Source organism: Ceratotherium simum, chromosome 24, assembly GCF_057802395.1.
Source record: "Ceratotherium simum simum isolate JZ-2026a chromosome 24, ASM5780239v1, whole genome shotgun sequence".
NCBI lineage: Eukaryota > Metazoa > Chordata > Mammalia > Perissodactyla > Rhinocerotidae > Ceratotherium > Ceratotherium simum.
In genome coordinates this window covers 3,195,122-3,210,950 of record NC_141923.1, presented here as the reverse complement: position 1 = coordinate 3,210,950, position 15,829 = coordinate 3,195,122, and the positions used below count along the sequence as shown (strand labels likewise).

The following is a 15,829-nucleotide window of genomic DNA, read 5'->3' as shown; positions in this document are numbered from 1 at the left end:
AGTAGAAAATGCCCAGCCCCGTTTCCAGAAGGAATCAGCTGCATACAGTGCACATATGCCAAGAAGCAGGGAAATTATGACCACGGAATATCTAAGAATTCATTCTAGAGGAAAACATGAGAAGACCTAGCTGTGTGTTCCTTGTAACATCTTTCATTCCAAAAAAATGGGAGGTATCTAAATATCCAATAATCGCAGATTAGATAAGGCTCTGGTGGCCCACCCATGCATCGGATGTTCACTGGAACATTCTGCAGCAATGTAGAAACATTATTGACTTAATTTCGGGTGCAAAAAGCAGCATACCATGACTTCAGCTCTGCCTGTCCCCAAATTAAATCTCCTTTGTAAGGCAAGCAGTACTGTGGGAGGATTCTTGCCTCTAATTTCTTTTATTGCTGAAGTGTTTATGCAGTGGAGGAAAAAATATGCCATCAAAATGGATTTGCTGTAAGACAGCTGGTATTTATGAAACACGCACTCGGTTGTCAGTAAGTATGTAATGAATGAGACGATTCTGCCCGTCTGTCTTTACTTAGTTTTTGTAAAATTCAGTAGCATGTTGCGGTGTTGACAGGCGTGGAATGGGAATTACTTAGCAGACAGTTTTGGTGCTTCTGCTTTATGCAGAGCATCGGCCTTTTTGGGCAAGACACCAAAATAGACCGGCAGCTGAAGGTGGCACCCCGACCTGTCCTTAGAACCCTGGGGTTTCTGCTGTTCCGCACCAGAGGTAACAAGTGAGCGCTCCTGTGCCAGGCCCCGTCCCACCCGCTGCACTGGCTAGACTTCAGTTCATCTCGAAGCATCCTGATGTGTGCTGTGATCCATGTCCTAGAGACGACAGAAGCCACAGTCTGCCACACAGCTGGTCAAGGACAGACTCCGTCCAAGTGGAGCTGCTCCAACTGCTACTGCTGGAGGACACGTGTCCTTCCACCTCCTCACGCGCTGTTGAAAGGCCAGAAAGGGGTGTGCCAGGAAGCTGACCAGAGGGTGCACACACACCTCTCCCTCAGGGACTGGCCGGAAACCACACTCATCGCTCAAAAGTTGCTGAGGCTCTTGGGCCCGCATGGTTGCTCCCGCTTCCTAAAGCTGGGGCTCCGTTCCTTGGCCCCCCACCCACGCTCTAGCCCTGCTGCCCCCCTCTTCGCTCACTGTGTTCAGCCGCATCTATGCATCTCCAGACCCTTCATTTCTTCTGCCTGTGCAGGTCCCTGGCCTGTGACGCTTTTTTCTCCTTTCTCTGCCCTGCGGGATCCTATTTATCCTTCAAGATACAGCTTAAATGTCACCTTCTCTGGGAGCCTTTGCCTTCCCTCCCCTCCTCAGGCAGCTAGTTGTTACCTCTCTTGCCCCACTTAGCATCCATCCGTTGGTTGATGAGGTATGTATCAAACAGCTGCCACATACCAGATGAGGCAGTGGGACTAGTGGTGGACAGGACAGAGCCATGGCCTTGCTGTGGGGCTGACATTCTGACATGGGGCAGGAGTGTGACCAGCAGACAGTAGCTCAGTAAGTACACGCTGCACTCTTGGAGTGTGTTGACCCCTGGAAGAAAAGCAAGTGGGGAATGAGGAAGAGGTGAGCGTTTTAACAGTGCCCTCAGAGAAGGCCTCTGCGGAGGAGGCAGCTGGGGGAGATTTGGGAGAGAATCTTCTAGACGAGGGAACAGCTAGCAGATAGAGGTTTTGAGGAGCAGCAGGCGGCTGGGTCAGAGGAGCAAGGACACGTGGAATAAACTGCTGTTTACTCAGTCAGTGGGAGTCCAGCTGATGTGACAGGCCCTCAGTCAAGTGCTGGAAGGGAAGTGATCCTTATGTGAGGGGACAGCATGCCTGTGCCGGGCCATCTGAGTGTTTGCCTCTATGTTGTGAGTAAAGGGCCACTTTCCCTCCTGTTTCTGTGGAAACATGCCCTTGGGTTACCTTCTCAGCTCTGTCTCCCCAAAATCCCGATGGGGTTTGGAGCATCAGAATTCACTGTGCAGCCAGAAAACACAGCCTCTGCCTGGAGATGCATCTGTGGGAGGGCGAGTGGACGAAAACGTGGGCTGGGGAGCCCAAGGGTGGGCCGCTCTGCATGGGAGTGCTCTGGAAGTGCGGGAAGCCCTGGATGTAGCAGCTGGGCTCCTACAGAGGTTGTGCTGTGTGTTTATGGTTTGGGGCTTCTAAGCCAGAGTGCCCCCGCAATGTGGTCTTTTGTTTGTTTGTTTGTTTGTTTGTTTGTGAGGAAGATCAGCCCTGAGCTAACATCCATGCTAATCCTCCTCTTTTTGCTGAGGAAGACCGGCTCTGAGCTAACATCTATTGCCAATCCTCCTCCTTTTTTTCCCCAAAGCCCCAGTAGATAGCTGTATGTCACAGTTGTACATCCTTCTAGTTGCTGTATGTGGGACGTGGCCTCAGCATGGCCAGAGAAGTGGTGTGTCGGTGCGCGTCCGGGATCCGAACCCGGGTCGCCAGTAGTGGAGCGTGTGCACTTAACCACTAAGCCACGGGGCCGGCCCCCCAATGTGGTCTTAATCCCTCACCCCTGAGCCATCTCTGGGGTCCTAAGACTGGCCCTTGGGCTCTTCTGCAGCCCCGCTTCAGAGGAGCCCTGCTGCCCTCCTTGGCAGGTTGTGGTTTCTGTCCTGTGTGGCCTTTTCAAGTCTTCTGAGTGTGGAGGAGCCCTGAGAGTTGGCGTCTCCCACTGCACGGGGGGCACCATGGAGGTGGCCAGGTCAGTCCCTGTGTGTCACCATTCTGCCATTAGCACCTAATGTGTTACCTGGTTCAGTGTGTGCTCACTGACTCAGAGATGGAATGGTTAGGCTGGTGTCTACCCCAGGATGTATTCAAATTAGGAAACATTTCATTTCCCTTATACTGATAGCTCACAGTTCTTCATTAGAAACTCTAGAAAGTATTGGAGTATACATGATGAAACACATCACACGTTATGCACATTAATATACACCTCCATATATATCAGTTATGGAGAAAATGAGTTAACGCTATAACCATTAGGGTTTAATGATAGAGGAAGATACTTTTTTCACTCTTAAGTCTTTTCTCTTTACTGAGATATATTAACATACCATAAAATTTACACTTTTTTTTTTTTTTTTTTTTTGCTGAGGAAGATTCGCCCTGAGCTAACATCTGTGCCACTCTTTCTCTGTCTTCCTCTGTTTTGCATATGGGTCGCCACCACAGCGTGGCTGCCAATGAGTGATGTAGGTCTGCAGCCGGGAACTGAACCCAGGCTGCTGAAGTGGAACGCACCAAACTCAACCACCAGGCTACAGGGCCAGCCCAAAAATGTACACTTTTAAAGTGTAAGTTCAGGGCCGGCCCCGTGGCTTAGCGGTTAAGTGCGCGCGCTCCACTGCTGGCAGCCCGGGTTCAGATCCCGGGTGCGCACCGACGCACCGCTTCTCCCGCCATGCTGAGGCCGCTTCCCACATACAACAACTAGAGGGATGTGCAACTATGACATACAACTATCTACTGGGGCTTTGGGGAGAAAAAGGGAAAAAAAAAGGAGGAGGATTGGCAATAGATGTTGCCGGCAGAGCCGGTCTTCCTCAGCAAAAAGAGGAGGATTAGCATGGATGTTAGCTCAGGGCTGATCTTCCTCACAAAAAAATAAATAAATAAATCCTTTAAAAATAAAGTGTACAATTCAGTGGTTTTTAGTATTCACAAGATTGTGCAACTATCAACACTATCTAATTCCAGAACATTTTCACCACCCCCAAAACTGCCATACTCACTGGCAGTTACTCCTCCCACCAGACCCTGACAGCCACTAATCTGCTTTCTCTCTCTATGGATTTGCCTGTTCTGGACATTTCCAGATAAATGGAATCATACAATATGTGGTCTTCTTTGTCTGCCTTCTTCCACTTAAGTGTGTGTTTTCAAGGTTCATCCATGTTGTAGTATGTTTTAGTATTTCAAAGATTCTTTTTTATGGCTGAATAATACTCAGTTGTATGGTTATACCACATTTTGTTTATCCATCAGTTGGTGGACATCTGAGTTGTTTCCGCTTTTTGACTCTTATGAATAATGCTGCTATGAACAATTGTGTATATACCCAGAAGTGAAATTGCAGGGTCATATGGTAACCCTATGTTTAACTTTTTGAGGAACTTCCAGGCTATTTTCCAAAGTGGCTGCACCATTTAACAGTCCCACCAGCCGTTTATGAGGGTTCCAGTTTCTTTACATCCTCATCAACACTTGTTATTGTCTGTCTTTTTGATTACAGCCATCCCAGTAGGTGTGAAATGATATCTTATTGTCTTTTTTATTTGAATTTCTCTAATGACTAAGGATGTTGAGTATCTTTTCATGTTCTTATTGGCCATTTGTATAGCTTTTTTGGAGAAATATCTATTCAAATCCTTTGCCCATTTTTATTTTACTTTATTTTTTTCTTTTTTCTCCCCAAAGCCCCCAGTACATAGTTGTATATCCTAGTTGTGAGTCCATCTAGGGGACACTGCCTCAGCATGGCTTGATGAGCAGTGAGTAGGTCCGCACCCAGGATCCAAGCCGGTGAACCCTGGGCCACCGAAGCAGAATGCATGAACTTAACCTCTGCACCACCAGGCCAGCCCCCTTTTTTTTTTTTCTTTCCGTTGCCCATTTTTAAATTGGGTTCTCTTTTTACTGTTGAGTTGTAAGAGTTCTCTACATGTTCTGGATATCAGATCCATATTAGGTAGATGATTTGCAAATATTTGCTCCCATTGTCTAGACTGTCTCTTCACTTTTTTTTTTTTTTTTTTTTTTAATATTTATTCATTTTTTTCCCCCCAAAGCCCCAGTGGATAGCTGTATGTCATAGGTTCACATCCTTCTAGTTGCTGCACGTGGGACTCGGCCTCGCGTTGGACGGAGAAGCAGTGCCCTGGGGCGCGCCCGGGATCCGAACCCGGGCCGCCAGCATCAGAGCGCGCGCACTTAACCGCTAAGCCACGGAGCCGGCCCTCTTCACTTTCTTGATAGTGTCCTTTGAAGCACAAAAGTTTTAGATTTTGATGAAGTCCTATTTATCTTTTTTTCTTTGTCTGCTTGTACTTTAGGTGCCATATCTAAAATACATTGCCTGATTCAAGGTGATGAAGATTTGCACTTGTCTTCTTCAAAGAGTTTTATAGTTTTAGCTCTTATATTTAGGTCTTTGACCCATTCTGATGTTATATTTGTTTATAGTGTGATGTAGGGCTTCAACTTTATTCTTTTGTATGTGGATATCCAGTTGTCCTAGCACCATTTGTTGAAAAAATTCTTTCTCCGTTGAATTTTCTTGGCACCCTCACTGAAAATCACTTGCCCGGAAACACTGGGTTTATTTCTGGCCTCTAAGTTCTGTTCTTTTGATCTGTATGCATGTCCTTATGCCGGTACCACACTATCTTAATTATTGTAGCTTTGTAGTAAGTTTTGAAATTGAGAAGTATGAGTCCTCCAACTTTGTTCATCTTTTTCAAGATTGTTTTGGCTGCCGGGATCCTTGCATTTCCATATGAATTTTACAATTCATTTGTCAATTTCTGCAAAAAAAGCCAGCTGGGGGCCGGCCCCGTGGCTTAGCGGTTAAGTGCGCGTGCTCCGCTGCTGGTGGCCCAGGTTCGGATCCCAGGCACGTACCGATGCACCGCTTGTCCGGCCATGCTGAGGCCGCGTCCCACATACAGCAACTAGAATGATGTGCAACTATAATATACAACTATCTACTGGGGCTTTGGGGAAAAAAATAAAATAAGTGAAATTAAAAAAAAAAAGCCAGCTGGGGTTTTGATAGGGATTGTGTTGAATCTGTGTGTCAATTTGGGGAATGTTGCCATCTGAATAGTATGAAGTCTTCAAAACCATGAACATGGAATGGAATATCTTTCCACTTATTTAGATCTTCTTTCATTTCTTTCAACTATATTTTGTAGTTTCATTGTATCAGTCTTACACTTCCTCGCTTAAATTTATCCCTAAATCTTTTGTTCTTTTTGATGCTCTTGTAAATGGAATTGTCTTCTTTTTTTTTTTTTTTAATTTTTTATTTATTTATTTTTTCCCCCCAAAGCCCCAGCAGATAGTTGCATGTCATAGCTGCACGTCCTTCTAGTTGCTGCATGTGGGACACGGCCTCAGCATGGCCAGAGAAGCGGTGCGTCGGCGCACGCCCGGGATCCCAACCCGGGCCGCCAGTAGCGGAGTGCGAGCACTTAACCGCTAAGCCACGGGGCCGGCCCTGGAATTGTCTTCTTTTTTTTTTTTTTTAAAGATTTTATTTATTTTATTTTTTCCCCCCAAAGCCCCAGTAGATAGTTGTATGTCATAGCTGCACATCCTTCTAGTTGCTGTATGTGGGACTCGGCCTCAGGATGGACAGAGAAGTGGTACCTCGATGCGCACCCGGGATCTGAACCCGGGCCACCAGCATTGCAGTGCGCACACTTAACCACCAAGCCACAGGGCCGGCCCTGGAATTGTCTTCTTAATTTCACTTTCAGATTGTTTATTGCTAGTGTATAGAAATATAGTTGACCGTCATATATTGATCTTGTATCTTGCAGCCTTGCTGAACTCCGTTATTAGATCAGTAGTTGTTTGTGGGTCCCTTCCCCTTAAGTTTTAATGTTTAAGTTGAAATTAATTTTCAGGTCATAAAGCAACATTGAATGCAGAAGAAATGGCTGACTTTTATAAGGAATTTTTAAGTAAAAATTTTCAGAAGCACATGTATTATAACAGGTAGGTGTTCACTTTTTTCTTAAAAATTTGAGTATCACATCCATATTGGGTAGATTATTTTCTTACCTGAATTTAACAGCATTCGTGTTTATAATAAAGGTAGAAGTTGCTGTAAACTTAGTTTTTTCACTTTTAAATAAGATTGACAACTTAAAGTTATTTTCATGGCAGTCCCATAGCAGTTTGCACCCCTAGTGCTTGGACGGTGGGTTCTACAGCACTTGCCACTAAAGGGAACCTGGGCTCCTGGGAGAAGCACGGTCTGGGGGTAGCACAAGAGGAGTCTAGACATCTTGTGTCTGAAAGCAAAGAGGCTCAGACACCACTGGGGTCATGTGAGAATGGTACAGGAGCCAACTTGAGGGGATCCCACAGGCCAAAAATGAAGCCATTTTAGCCACACAAAGAAAATGACTGTAGTGGATTAAAACTATATCAAATATACAAACATCTTTGTGACCAAATGATACTGACAGGCTCACGGGTCACCTCTGGATATTGCTAGGCAGCCAACTCGTTATTCTGAAAATTGATAAATAAAAGTAAAGAATTCAAAGAAGGCGCACCTCTCCTTGCCTGTACTGACTATTTCAGGGTAACCAAATGAAGGAGCATTTTCTTTGTAGAAGAATGACAGCTAATGCAAAAGGAGTGATGGAGTTAGAAAATTACCATTTTCCTAATGAAATAATGGATCTGAGCAACAGTCACGCATGGCTGCTGAAGCCACTGGGCAAGAAAGCTGATGTGGACTTTACACTGGACGGGTCAGGCTGATGGTACCCGAACCCCTGGTGCATCTTCACGTTGTACAGAGTGGGGCAGCTGCCATCGTGCGCCTCTGTGAGATGCAGGAGGTGGGATGCAGCACCACCTGTGAGGTGTTCTTACCAAAAGAATGGGATTGGAACCTAGTCAGGCCTCCAAAGCTAATACCAGTTCACAGGGAAAAGGGTGTGTGTGGAGGGCAAGAGAAGGGTTCATGGAAGACCATGTTTAAAATGACAGCCTGGGGGCCAGCCCCATGGCTTAGCGGTTAAGTGCATGCACTCCGCTACTGGCAGGTTCAGTGCGCACTGACACACCGCTTGTCCAACCATGCTGAGGCGGCATCCTGAATACAGCAACTAGAAGGATGTGCAACTGTGACATACAACTATCTACTGGTGTTTTGGGGAAGAAATAAAGGAGGAGGATTGGCAATAGATGTTAGCTCAGGGCCGGTCTTCCTCAGCAAAAAGAGGAGGATTGGCATGGATGTTAGCTCAGGGCTGATCTTCCTCACAAAAAAAATTAAAAAATGAAAAATGACAGGCTGAAGATACAATCCCAGAATGCTGGAAATTCTGTAAGACAAATGATCCAGTTTCAGCAAGTAACTAGAATCAAAAATAAAGAAAGAAGAAGGGGGATCTTTTTTTTTTTTTTTTAATTTTATTTATTTATTTTTTTCCCCCAAAGCCCCAGTGGATAGTTGTATGTCATAGCTGCACATCCTTCTAGTTGCTGTATGTGGGACGCGGCCTCAGCATGGCCAGACAAGCGGTGCGTCGGTGTGTGCCCGGGATCCGAACCCAGGCCGCCAGCAGCAGAGCGCACGCACTTAACCGCTAAGCCATGGGGCCGGCCCGGAAGGGGGATCTATTATAGATTAAAAGAGACTTCATGCAACGTATAGACCTTGTTTGGATCCTGATGCAGACAAACCACCTGTAAAGAGAGATTTTTGACAGTCAGAGGAAATTGAGCAGTGGCTGTATATTAGGTTAAGGATAAGGTTAGGTTCATTTTATCAGATGCAGTGATGGTATCGTGGTTATGTGTTTTTAAAAAAGGTTTTAACGATGCATAATGATGTGTATTTCCAGGGGAAATGATAGGATATGATGTTTGAGATTCGCTTTAAAATGTAATAGTGACAGCATCGGATTGAGCGGGTGAGGCAGGATCTAGAGAATGGTGGAAATGGTCAAGGCTGGAGGAGCTCATGAGAGCAACACTTGGACATAAAGATTCGCCCTGAAATGTCTGGATTCTGTTTCTCGTGCTGTCATGTATTGCTCTGAACTAGTTCGCTCAAGCCGGTATTGATTATCTTTCTCTGGACCTTTGATTTCTCTTGCGGGCACAGCACGTCTGCACCGTGCATCATCTCAGTAAGCTGGATGTGCACTGTGAGGCACTGAGAGCAGAGAGGACCAGCCTTACCAAGGCCAGGCAGCTGTGGAGCCTCAGCACCCACCCTTTGCGCCCCCCGCCTCCTGCCCCTGCTTCCCTGTGGAAACAGGAAAAGCTTTGTTTGCCTTTCCCTACACTTTGTTAAATCAAGTCATCTGTATTGGCAGAATGGGCTCTGGCTTTTCCTTAATAACACAACTTGAATCCCAAAGGGATACCGGTTTTCTTTTCCTGGAAGTTTTTCTTATCTATTTGGAATAAACAAATGGTTTCCATTTCGTTATTATTATTAATTAATATTTTAATAATTATTAATTATTTAATTCATTAATAAACAGTTAAGTGATTTATAGCATCACGTAAGTGGATAGCAATGTAAAAATGGTTCTCATGTGGAGAGGGGCTTTCTATCCAGCCATGCAAAGACTCCAGAAAACGAGCATTTTTACCTCTTGCTGTTGCTTCTTTTGAGCCCTTGGTTATTCCTTCTACGCTGAGATCCAGTAAATCATTTGAGTCTAGTCCGGAATCGCAGTTCCACATTCACCGATGAGCTCATTTGGCCGAAAAGCACTGGTCTCGTTGGCATTTCAGCCTCCTAGGGCTTAGCACTAAGAGTCTGGAATGCGTGCATTCGTTGTGGAAACTTTCCAGGCTTTGCCTGTTCAACTGCTGACAATGGGGTAAATTTGCAAGATTCGGCATGTTCTGTAGAGTAAGTCGCAGGCAAGTGAGCCCCTGACTGTGTGTGAACTCCATCTATGAGGAGCTCTGGAATTCTCTCTTTAGAGACACAAATTACACAAAAGCTCAGATCATCTAGAAAAAGAGGATATGGAGCTTTGTGATGTCGGCACTTGTGATAAATTAGCTTCTCACGATGGAGTACTTTTGTCATGTGTTCCTTATGCAAATAAGGTTCCAAAGCCAGGATGGTCCCCACTGAGTTCCTGCAGAGCCTGCCAGTCGTTTTGCTGGGTGGTCACGCCCCCATCACTCAACAATTGTCTCTCTCCAAGAATGCCACTGGACTCTAGGGGGGCCGCAGCCTTCCGAGGGCTTTTTTGGAGTCTTTTAGCAAAACCCAGAGGAGGGTTGTAGTGGCCTCCAGGAATGGGACAAGATGGGGGTTGGGGTGCCCTGGGCACATCACTGTTGTGCCTTATTCTCAGCCTGACAAAAATCCAGGTGGAAGGAAGGAAGGCTTTTGTGGCTAGTTTACCTTTAATGAAGGCCGAAAAAGGCCGAGACAGTGAGGAAGGGAGGAGGAGGAGTCAGGGGGACTTGCCTTTTGGCTGGGAACTCACCTCAGAGGCCTGAAGGCTAGTCCTCAGTCACTGGGGGTGTGTCACCTGTGCTGGTCCTGTTCCTCTGTAGAGACTGGTACAAGCGCAATTTTGCCATTACCTACTTCATGGGAAAAGTGGCCCTGGAGAGGATTTGGAACAAGCTTAAACTGAAACAAAAGAAGACCATCAATTAGGAGCCCACCCCAACCCACCCGCCTAGCGTCCAAGTTTCCACGAGAAGCGGCTGGTTGTAGGACTGCATTTTATGAGGGCTCTAAAAACCTGTAAGTGATCTGAGACCCACACCTTTACGGGGGCCTCTTGGCTTATGTTTCACTGCCGGGTGGGCTGGGACAACGCGGGTCCTGGGGCACTGTGGGCCACATGGCCCCTCCCGACTGTGGACTCCAGGCTGGCTCTCAGTCACAGATGTCATAGTAAATAAAAACCCAAGCACTGTGTGCCCGTTTTCTGTGTTTTTGAAATAGAACAATATAAAAATATTAATAAAATTTCACTTGAAAAAGTAGACTCCGCTGATGGGAATGATTTGGAAGCTGGCTGCCGAGTGAACTGTAAGCTGCCTCGTGTTCCCATGCCCTCACATGACCAGCGAGCTGTGAATTATTGTAGGCCCCTGGTCCACGCCCTGATGAAATGCAGCTGTCCTGGGACGCTGCCCTGCAGACGTGAAGTAAGTGTAACTCCTGTCAGAGACCTCAGGTGACTGCGGAGGCACCTTGGGAGAACTTTTCTCTATTTCTCCTATAAGATAGAGCCTCAGTTTCCAGAGTTTTCCCCAGGAACTTGCTGCTGGATCACCCCTCTCTGTTTTTAGAATTCTTTTGAAATCAGAGTTGTTTGAAATAGGATTATATGGTTATAAAATGAGGAGGCTCTCTTTGTACTGCATCCTGGAGCTGTGTGGCACGGGGGTGACAGCCTGCAGGAGCGGGTACCTGCCTCAGCAATGGGGAAGTGGCCTTCACAGCCAGGCCACGTTAGTCAGCATGTCCTCTGAGGATAGATGAGATATCTGGAATTAACTAAAAGCCACTTGGCAAATAGATTTATTCCAAAGTGAGGCATGACAATAGAGTCATAAGACTGGATTTCTTCTGTGGCTTATAAACTGCTGCCGAAGATGATTTCCAAGGAGAAATTCCAAAAACCAGAGGAACCACTTCACCCCCCCCCACACACACACACACACTTAGGCCTTTAAGGGCCATGCAGATGAATGAGGGTGAGTGTGAGAACCTCGTCCACCGTGTTTCTGAAGAGGAAGGCCTGTGTGCCGCACGCCACTGGAGAACACTGCACTGGGTCAGTCATACTGCATGGTCTGTTAACCCAGCTCTGCTAACAGAGGTCCCCAGAGAGTGGGGCATCACGCACCAGACAGGGTGGAACCCGGGGTTTCGCAGAAATAACACTGTATCCTTCATTCATGCCGCTACCTCTCTAAACACAGATTCCCAGCCTGTCACCAGCGTGTGTGACACTGTGTGCGTCTGCAGAGAAACGAGGGAACAAGTGGTAATCAGCAGGGTTAGGGTCCCCGGACAGGGGCCCTCAGTTCTGTGTGAGCGAGCCCAGAAGGCATGAACCGTTTCCTAGCTTTTAATTCCTCCTCTCATCCCATTAAATTCACTTGCTGACTTGAAGGTCATTTAAAGGTTGTCTTCTCCCAGGCAATGTGATGTTGGAATAAACAGCAACTTCCAGTGGTGTCGTTTCTAATTCTCTTTGCACGTCAATTCTTAGAGATTTTGAGGGTGACTTTCCATAGTAACAGCAAAAACCAAGTGGAGCATCTCAAAGGAAATTTGTTTTTTAGGAAAGTGACTTCCAGCGTGGGTGGTAAAGGTGTGTGTGTGCTCACTGCATCATTGCAAACTGTAAAAGATACATTATGTTATATGTTACTATCTGTGAAGGCAGAGGGAAAATACGAAAAGCATAGATGTATTTTGTAACCTGTGGGACTGTTGAACAACCATGCAGGATGTGCTGTTAATAAAGGGCCTTTTTGGGGCCGGGCCGGCGTGGTGGCGTGGCAGTTAAGTTCACACGTTCCGCTTTGGCGGCCCGGCGTTCGCAGGTTCGGATCCTGCGTGCGGACTGACACACCGCTTGTCAAGCCATGCTGTGGCAGCGTCCCATATAAAGTAGAGGAAGATGGGCACAGATGTTAGCCCAGGGCCGATCTTCCTCAGCAAAAAGAGGAGGATTGGCTACAGATGTTAACTCAGGGCTAGTCTTCCTCACACACAAGAAAAATAAATAAAAAATAAAGGGCCTTTTCAGACACAGGTATATCCTGAATCACACTCCAAGATGCTGAGACCACGTTGTCCTAGAGTTGTTAGCCCGGTGCTCCAGATAGCTTGTTTACTGGATCCTTGAGCACATGGATTCTGCCCTACAGCTGGCGGCTTGGTGATGAGCCCCCAGTATTTACATTGTACAAGAGCTTTTACCAACTGTAGCTCTTCCGGGCACCTTTCCTAATTTACCTCCTAAGATCCTCAGGGTTCCTAGAGGCAAGCCTCTTGAGATTTCAAGGAACAGAAACTTACTCAAGTGAGCTCTGGTCGCATTGTGGGGTGGGTAAGATGGAAGAGAGATCTCCAGAAGTGGGCTACCCGGGCTCCCAAAGCAAGAAAGCCTGAGAGCCAGGCACCACAGTGCCGTGCAGAGACTTGAGGTTCTTATCCCCACCAGAGCCCCTCAGATCTGAGGCCGCAGAGATGCTGCCTTCACAGGTCTAAGGATGCTTTCTTTTAAGAGACTTAAAAAGAGCAAAAAGCAAACATATATTCTGTTTTCTGACAAAGGAAAGGATAAGTGATTCTTTGACCTTGTAAACTAAAAACTGAGGAAGTAAAGCATCCTTTGAAAATCGTCAGAGGGAGCAGTGCCCCACAGTGGCAGCGTCCTGGGCCAGGTGAGCAGGAGTCGCGGGGGTCTTGACACCCTTCAATAGAAGAATAGCAGAGGACGTCGGGGCGCAGGCAGACTGCTGGTTAAGAGCCAAACGAAAAGCACCCACAAGTCCCGGGTCCAGAATCTCAAGTAGTTCTCCTAAAATTGTTTTCACTTGACGTAAATGACAAGGTAGTTAGATATTGAGGATTGACAGAAGAGTTTCAGCAACAGACCTAAGTTTAGTCGAAATCTCAGTAACCTGTGTGGTGTCCTTTTGTAATAACAGTTTAATGCCAACAAGTTTAACTTGACTCGTGGTGTTAACTGTTCCTAGGTTCTCAAATGCTCTGAGTGAATTAATGAGAAATGACTGCTCTTTGCCTCTTTCTTGGATTCTTAAACATTTAAGATTAAATGATTGTGGTAAATGTTACTTTAGGTCACAAATAAATGCAAATAAATGTAATTAAGGTTATTTTGACTCTAAAATTTGTATGCTCAGATAAGAAAATATTAGTTTTTTTGTGTGTGTGAGGAAGATGAGCCCTGAGCTAACATCCATGCCAATCCTCCTCTTTTTGCTGAGGAAGACCGGCCCTGAGCTAACATCTATTGCCAATCCTCCTCCTTTTTTTTCCCTTTTTCTCCCCAAAGCCTCAGTAGATAATTGTATGTCATAGTTGCACATCCTTCTGGTTGCTGTATGTGGGACGCCACCTCAGCATGGCCTGACAAGTGGTGCGTCAGTGCGCGCCTGGAATCTGAACCTGGGCCGCCAGTAGCGGAGCGCGTGCACTTAACTACTAAGCCACGGGGCCGGCCCCTAATATTTGATTTTTTTAAGACGATTCTCTGTCACAGCCATATTCAAGTAGAGTATTTTTGTGGACTTTTAAATAATTACAGAATAAAGGTTATCTCAGTGATGTATTCTATCCTGCTTTTCCCTCTGATAAGATTTAATGCTTCTGTTTTCTGGATTAAAAAGTAAAATAAAATTGAGTCTCTTTCCCCCTCTGTGTGTTGGGTGCTGTTTGTGGACATTGGTTTTTTAATTGCTCATATTCACCCCAAAAAAAGAATCCAGGTGTAGCCATCAGAAGTGCAGGGGGACTCGGGGTCTGGGCTGGCTCAGGTCACTGACAATGGGATGTGTGATCGCAGTCTTTCCTTGTTTTGTCTTAATCCTAATAACATATTGGGAAGTCTGCCCCTGGGAGGTACAGTGAGGCATCTTTTTAACGTAATTGCACCGGAGTAGTGTTCCAGAGCGGTGTTGTCTGCCTTCAGGCTCATCTCTAGGCCTCGGCTTCCTGGGTTGTAGTAATACACACCTGGCAGAGCCCCTGGCAGAGTTCCACATGGCATGTTAGGTACGGTGTCGGGACTTAACAGCCTCCTCACAAATCTAAAATGATAACTGACTAATAGTAACATCCAAAGGGGCTGGTTCCTGAGCACCAAAAGGGCAGAGTTGACTGAAAGCTGGCCCGTGTCATGAGTGGGGAGCAGAACCCCCAGCACCAACGAGGAGTTGAAGTAGGAAATGCCTTTGGTTTCTTCCATGTCCCATAGCTGTCGGCACACAGTGGACCAGCAGGAATTATCTATGGAGTATCGGAGGTCTCTCCTGTTACTTCTCCCTGATTGTCCACACTCAATACTGGCTCTGCTGGCAACCTCACACCCAGCTCTTTAAAGAAAACAAAATTGCATCTTTGCAAAGAAGCCTTGTGCTCAGGCATCGGGCTTGTCTGGCTTCGGCTTGTGATTTCTTTGTCCCTCCAAGGGCATAGCTTTGATCAGCTTTTTCTGGCCAGCCCTTTAGGCTGTTTTCACCGGGAGAGAGGCAGCAGGGCTGTGGCTGTCTTTGTACCCCGAGGCTTCCACACCCGAGGAGGGCGGAGAGCCACGGAGGGTCTGCCCAAATTTACGCCCTCTGTTCTGTAAATTTGCAGATTTCTGATTAATGCGGAAATCACAGAACTCGTGGGAAGTTTTATGATAACGTTTTGTGTTTGATGGTTTTGTTTCCCTACCAGCATTGCATTTTTCTGTGTTCAAAAACAGAAAAATAAAACACAAAGAGCCATATTCTGTTGACATTTTTAACAATGCCTCTGGTTAGAAAACTGGAACAGTGCAGGGAGGAGAAGACTGCGGAGGAACAGACTCCTTTATGGAGAATCAACTTTCCCAAGGGGAGGCTGGGAGTTCTTGCTCAGAAAGCCCCCCTGATTGGGATCCAGTGGGAACTGGGGGATCTGACATTGTTGGTGCTTTTTCCTCCTCTGTGTGCAGCCGAGCCCCCTGGGGATTGCTTAAGTCCTGTTACATTCCCTCTCAGACTCCATCGTACCTGTATAGTTTTTTATTTCAAAGTAATTGCCTTTTAGCAACTTACATGCCTTCTGAATTTGTGCTCTAGCACCTTCATTTCTTCCCAAGGTGTTTTCATCATTGTGCCAGGCGTGTTTCATAATGATTGATGGGTCCTCCCTCATCCCGTACAGCCAGGGAAGCCCATCAGAGCAGTGTCTGCCTGGGGCGGATGGTCTTCTCGTGGGACCCCCAGGCCTGCACCTTCTGGAGCCAGCTGTACGCTACACGCACTGGAAGGGAATGGGGGAGTGGCAATAGTTAAACTCTGTCAACACTCATTCATCCCATGAATCC

The 15,829-nt window shown here is 46.5% G+C and overlaps 1 protein-coding gene across 4 annotated transcripts in view; it reads left to right on the top strand.

Moving 5' to 3' along the window:
- COA8 (cytochrome c oxidase assembly factor 8) overlaps positions 1–14,168 on the top strand; it is a 38,458-nt gene extending 24,290 nt beyond the window's left edge. For 3 of the 4 annotated variants that reach the window (XM_004434288.3, XM_087447880.1, XM_087447879.1), the window contains exons 4-5: positions 6,665–6,755; positions 10,311–14,168. In XM_004434288.3, the coding sequence (XP_004434345.1) occupies positions 6,665–6,755; positions 10,311–10,416 (197 nt within the window). In that variant the 3' untranslated portion in view covers positions 10,417–14,168. Of the gene's footprint in view, positions 1–6,664; positions 6,756–8,886; positions 9,209–10,310 lie in introns of those variants that run through there. The other variant, XM_087447878.1, reaches the window with a different exon arrangement.
- Positions 14,169–15,829: the final 1,661 nt, after the last annotated feature.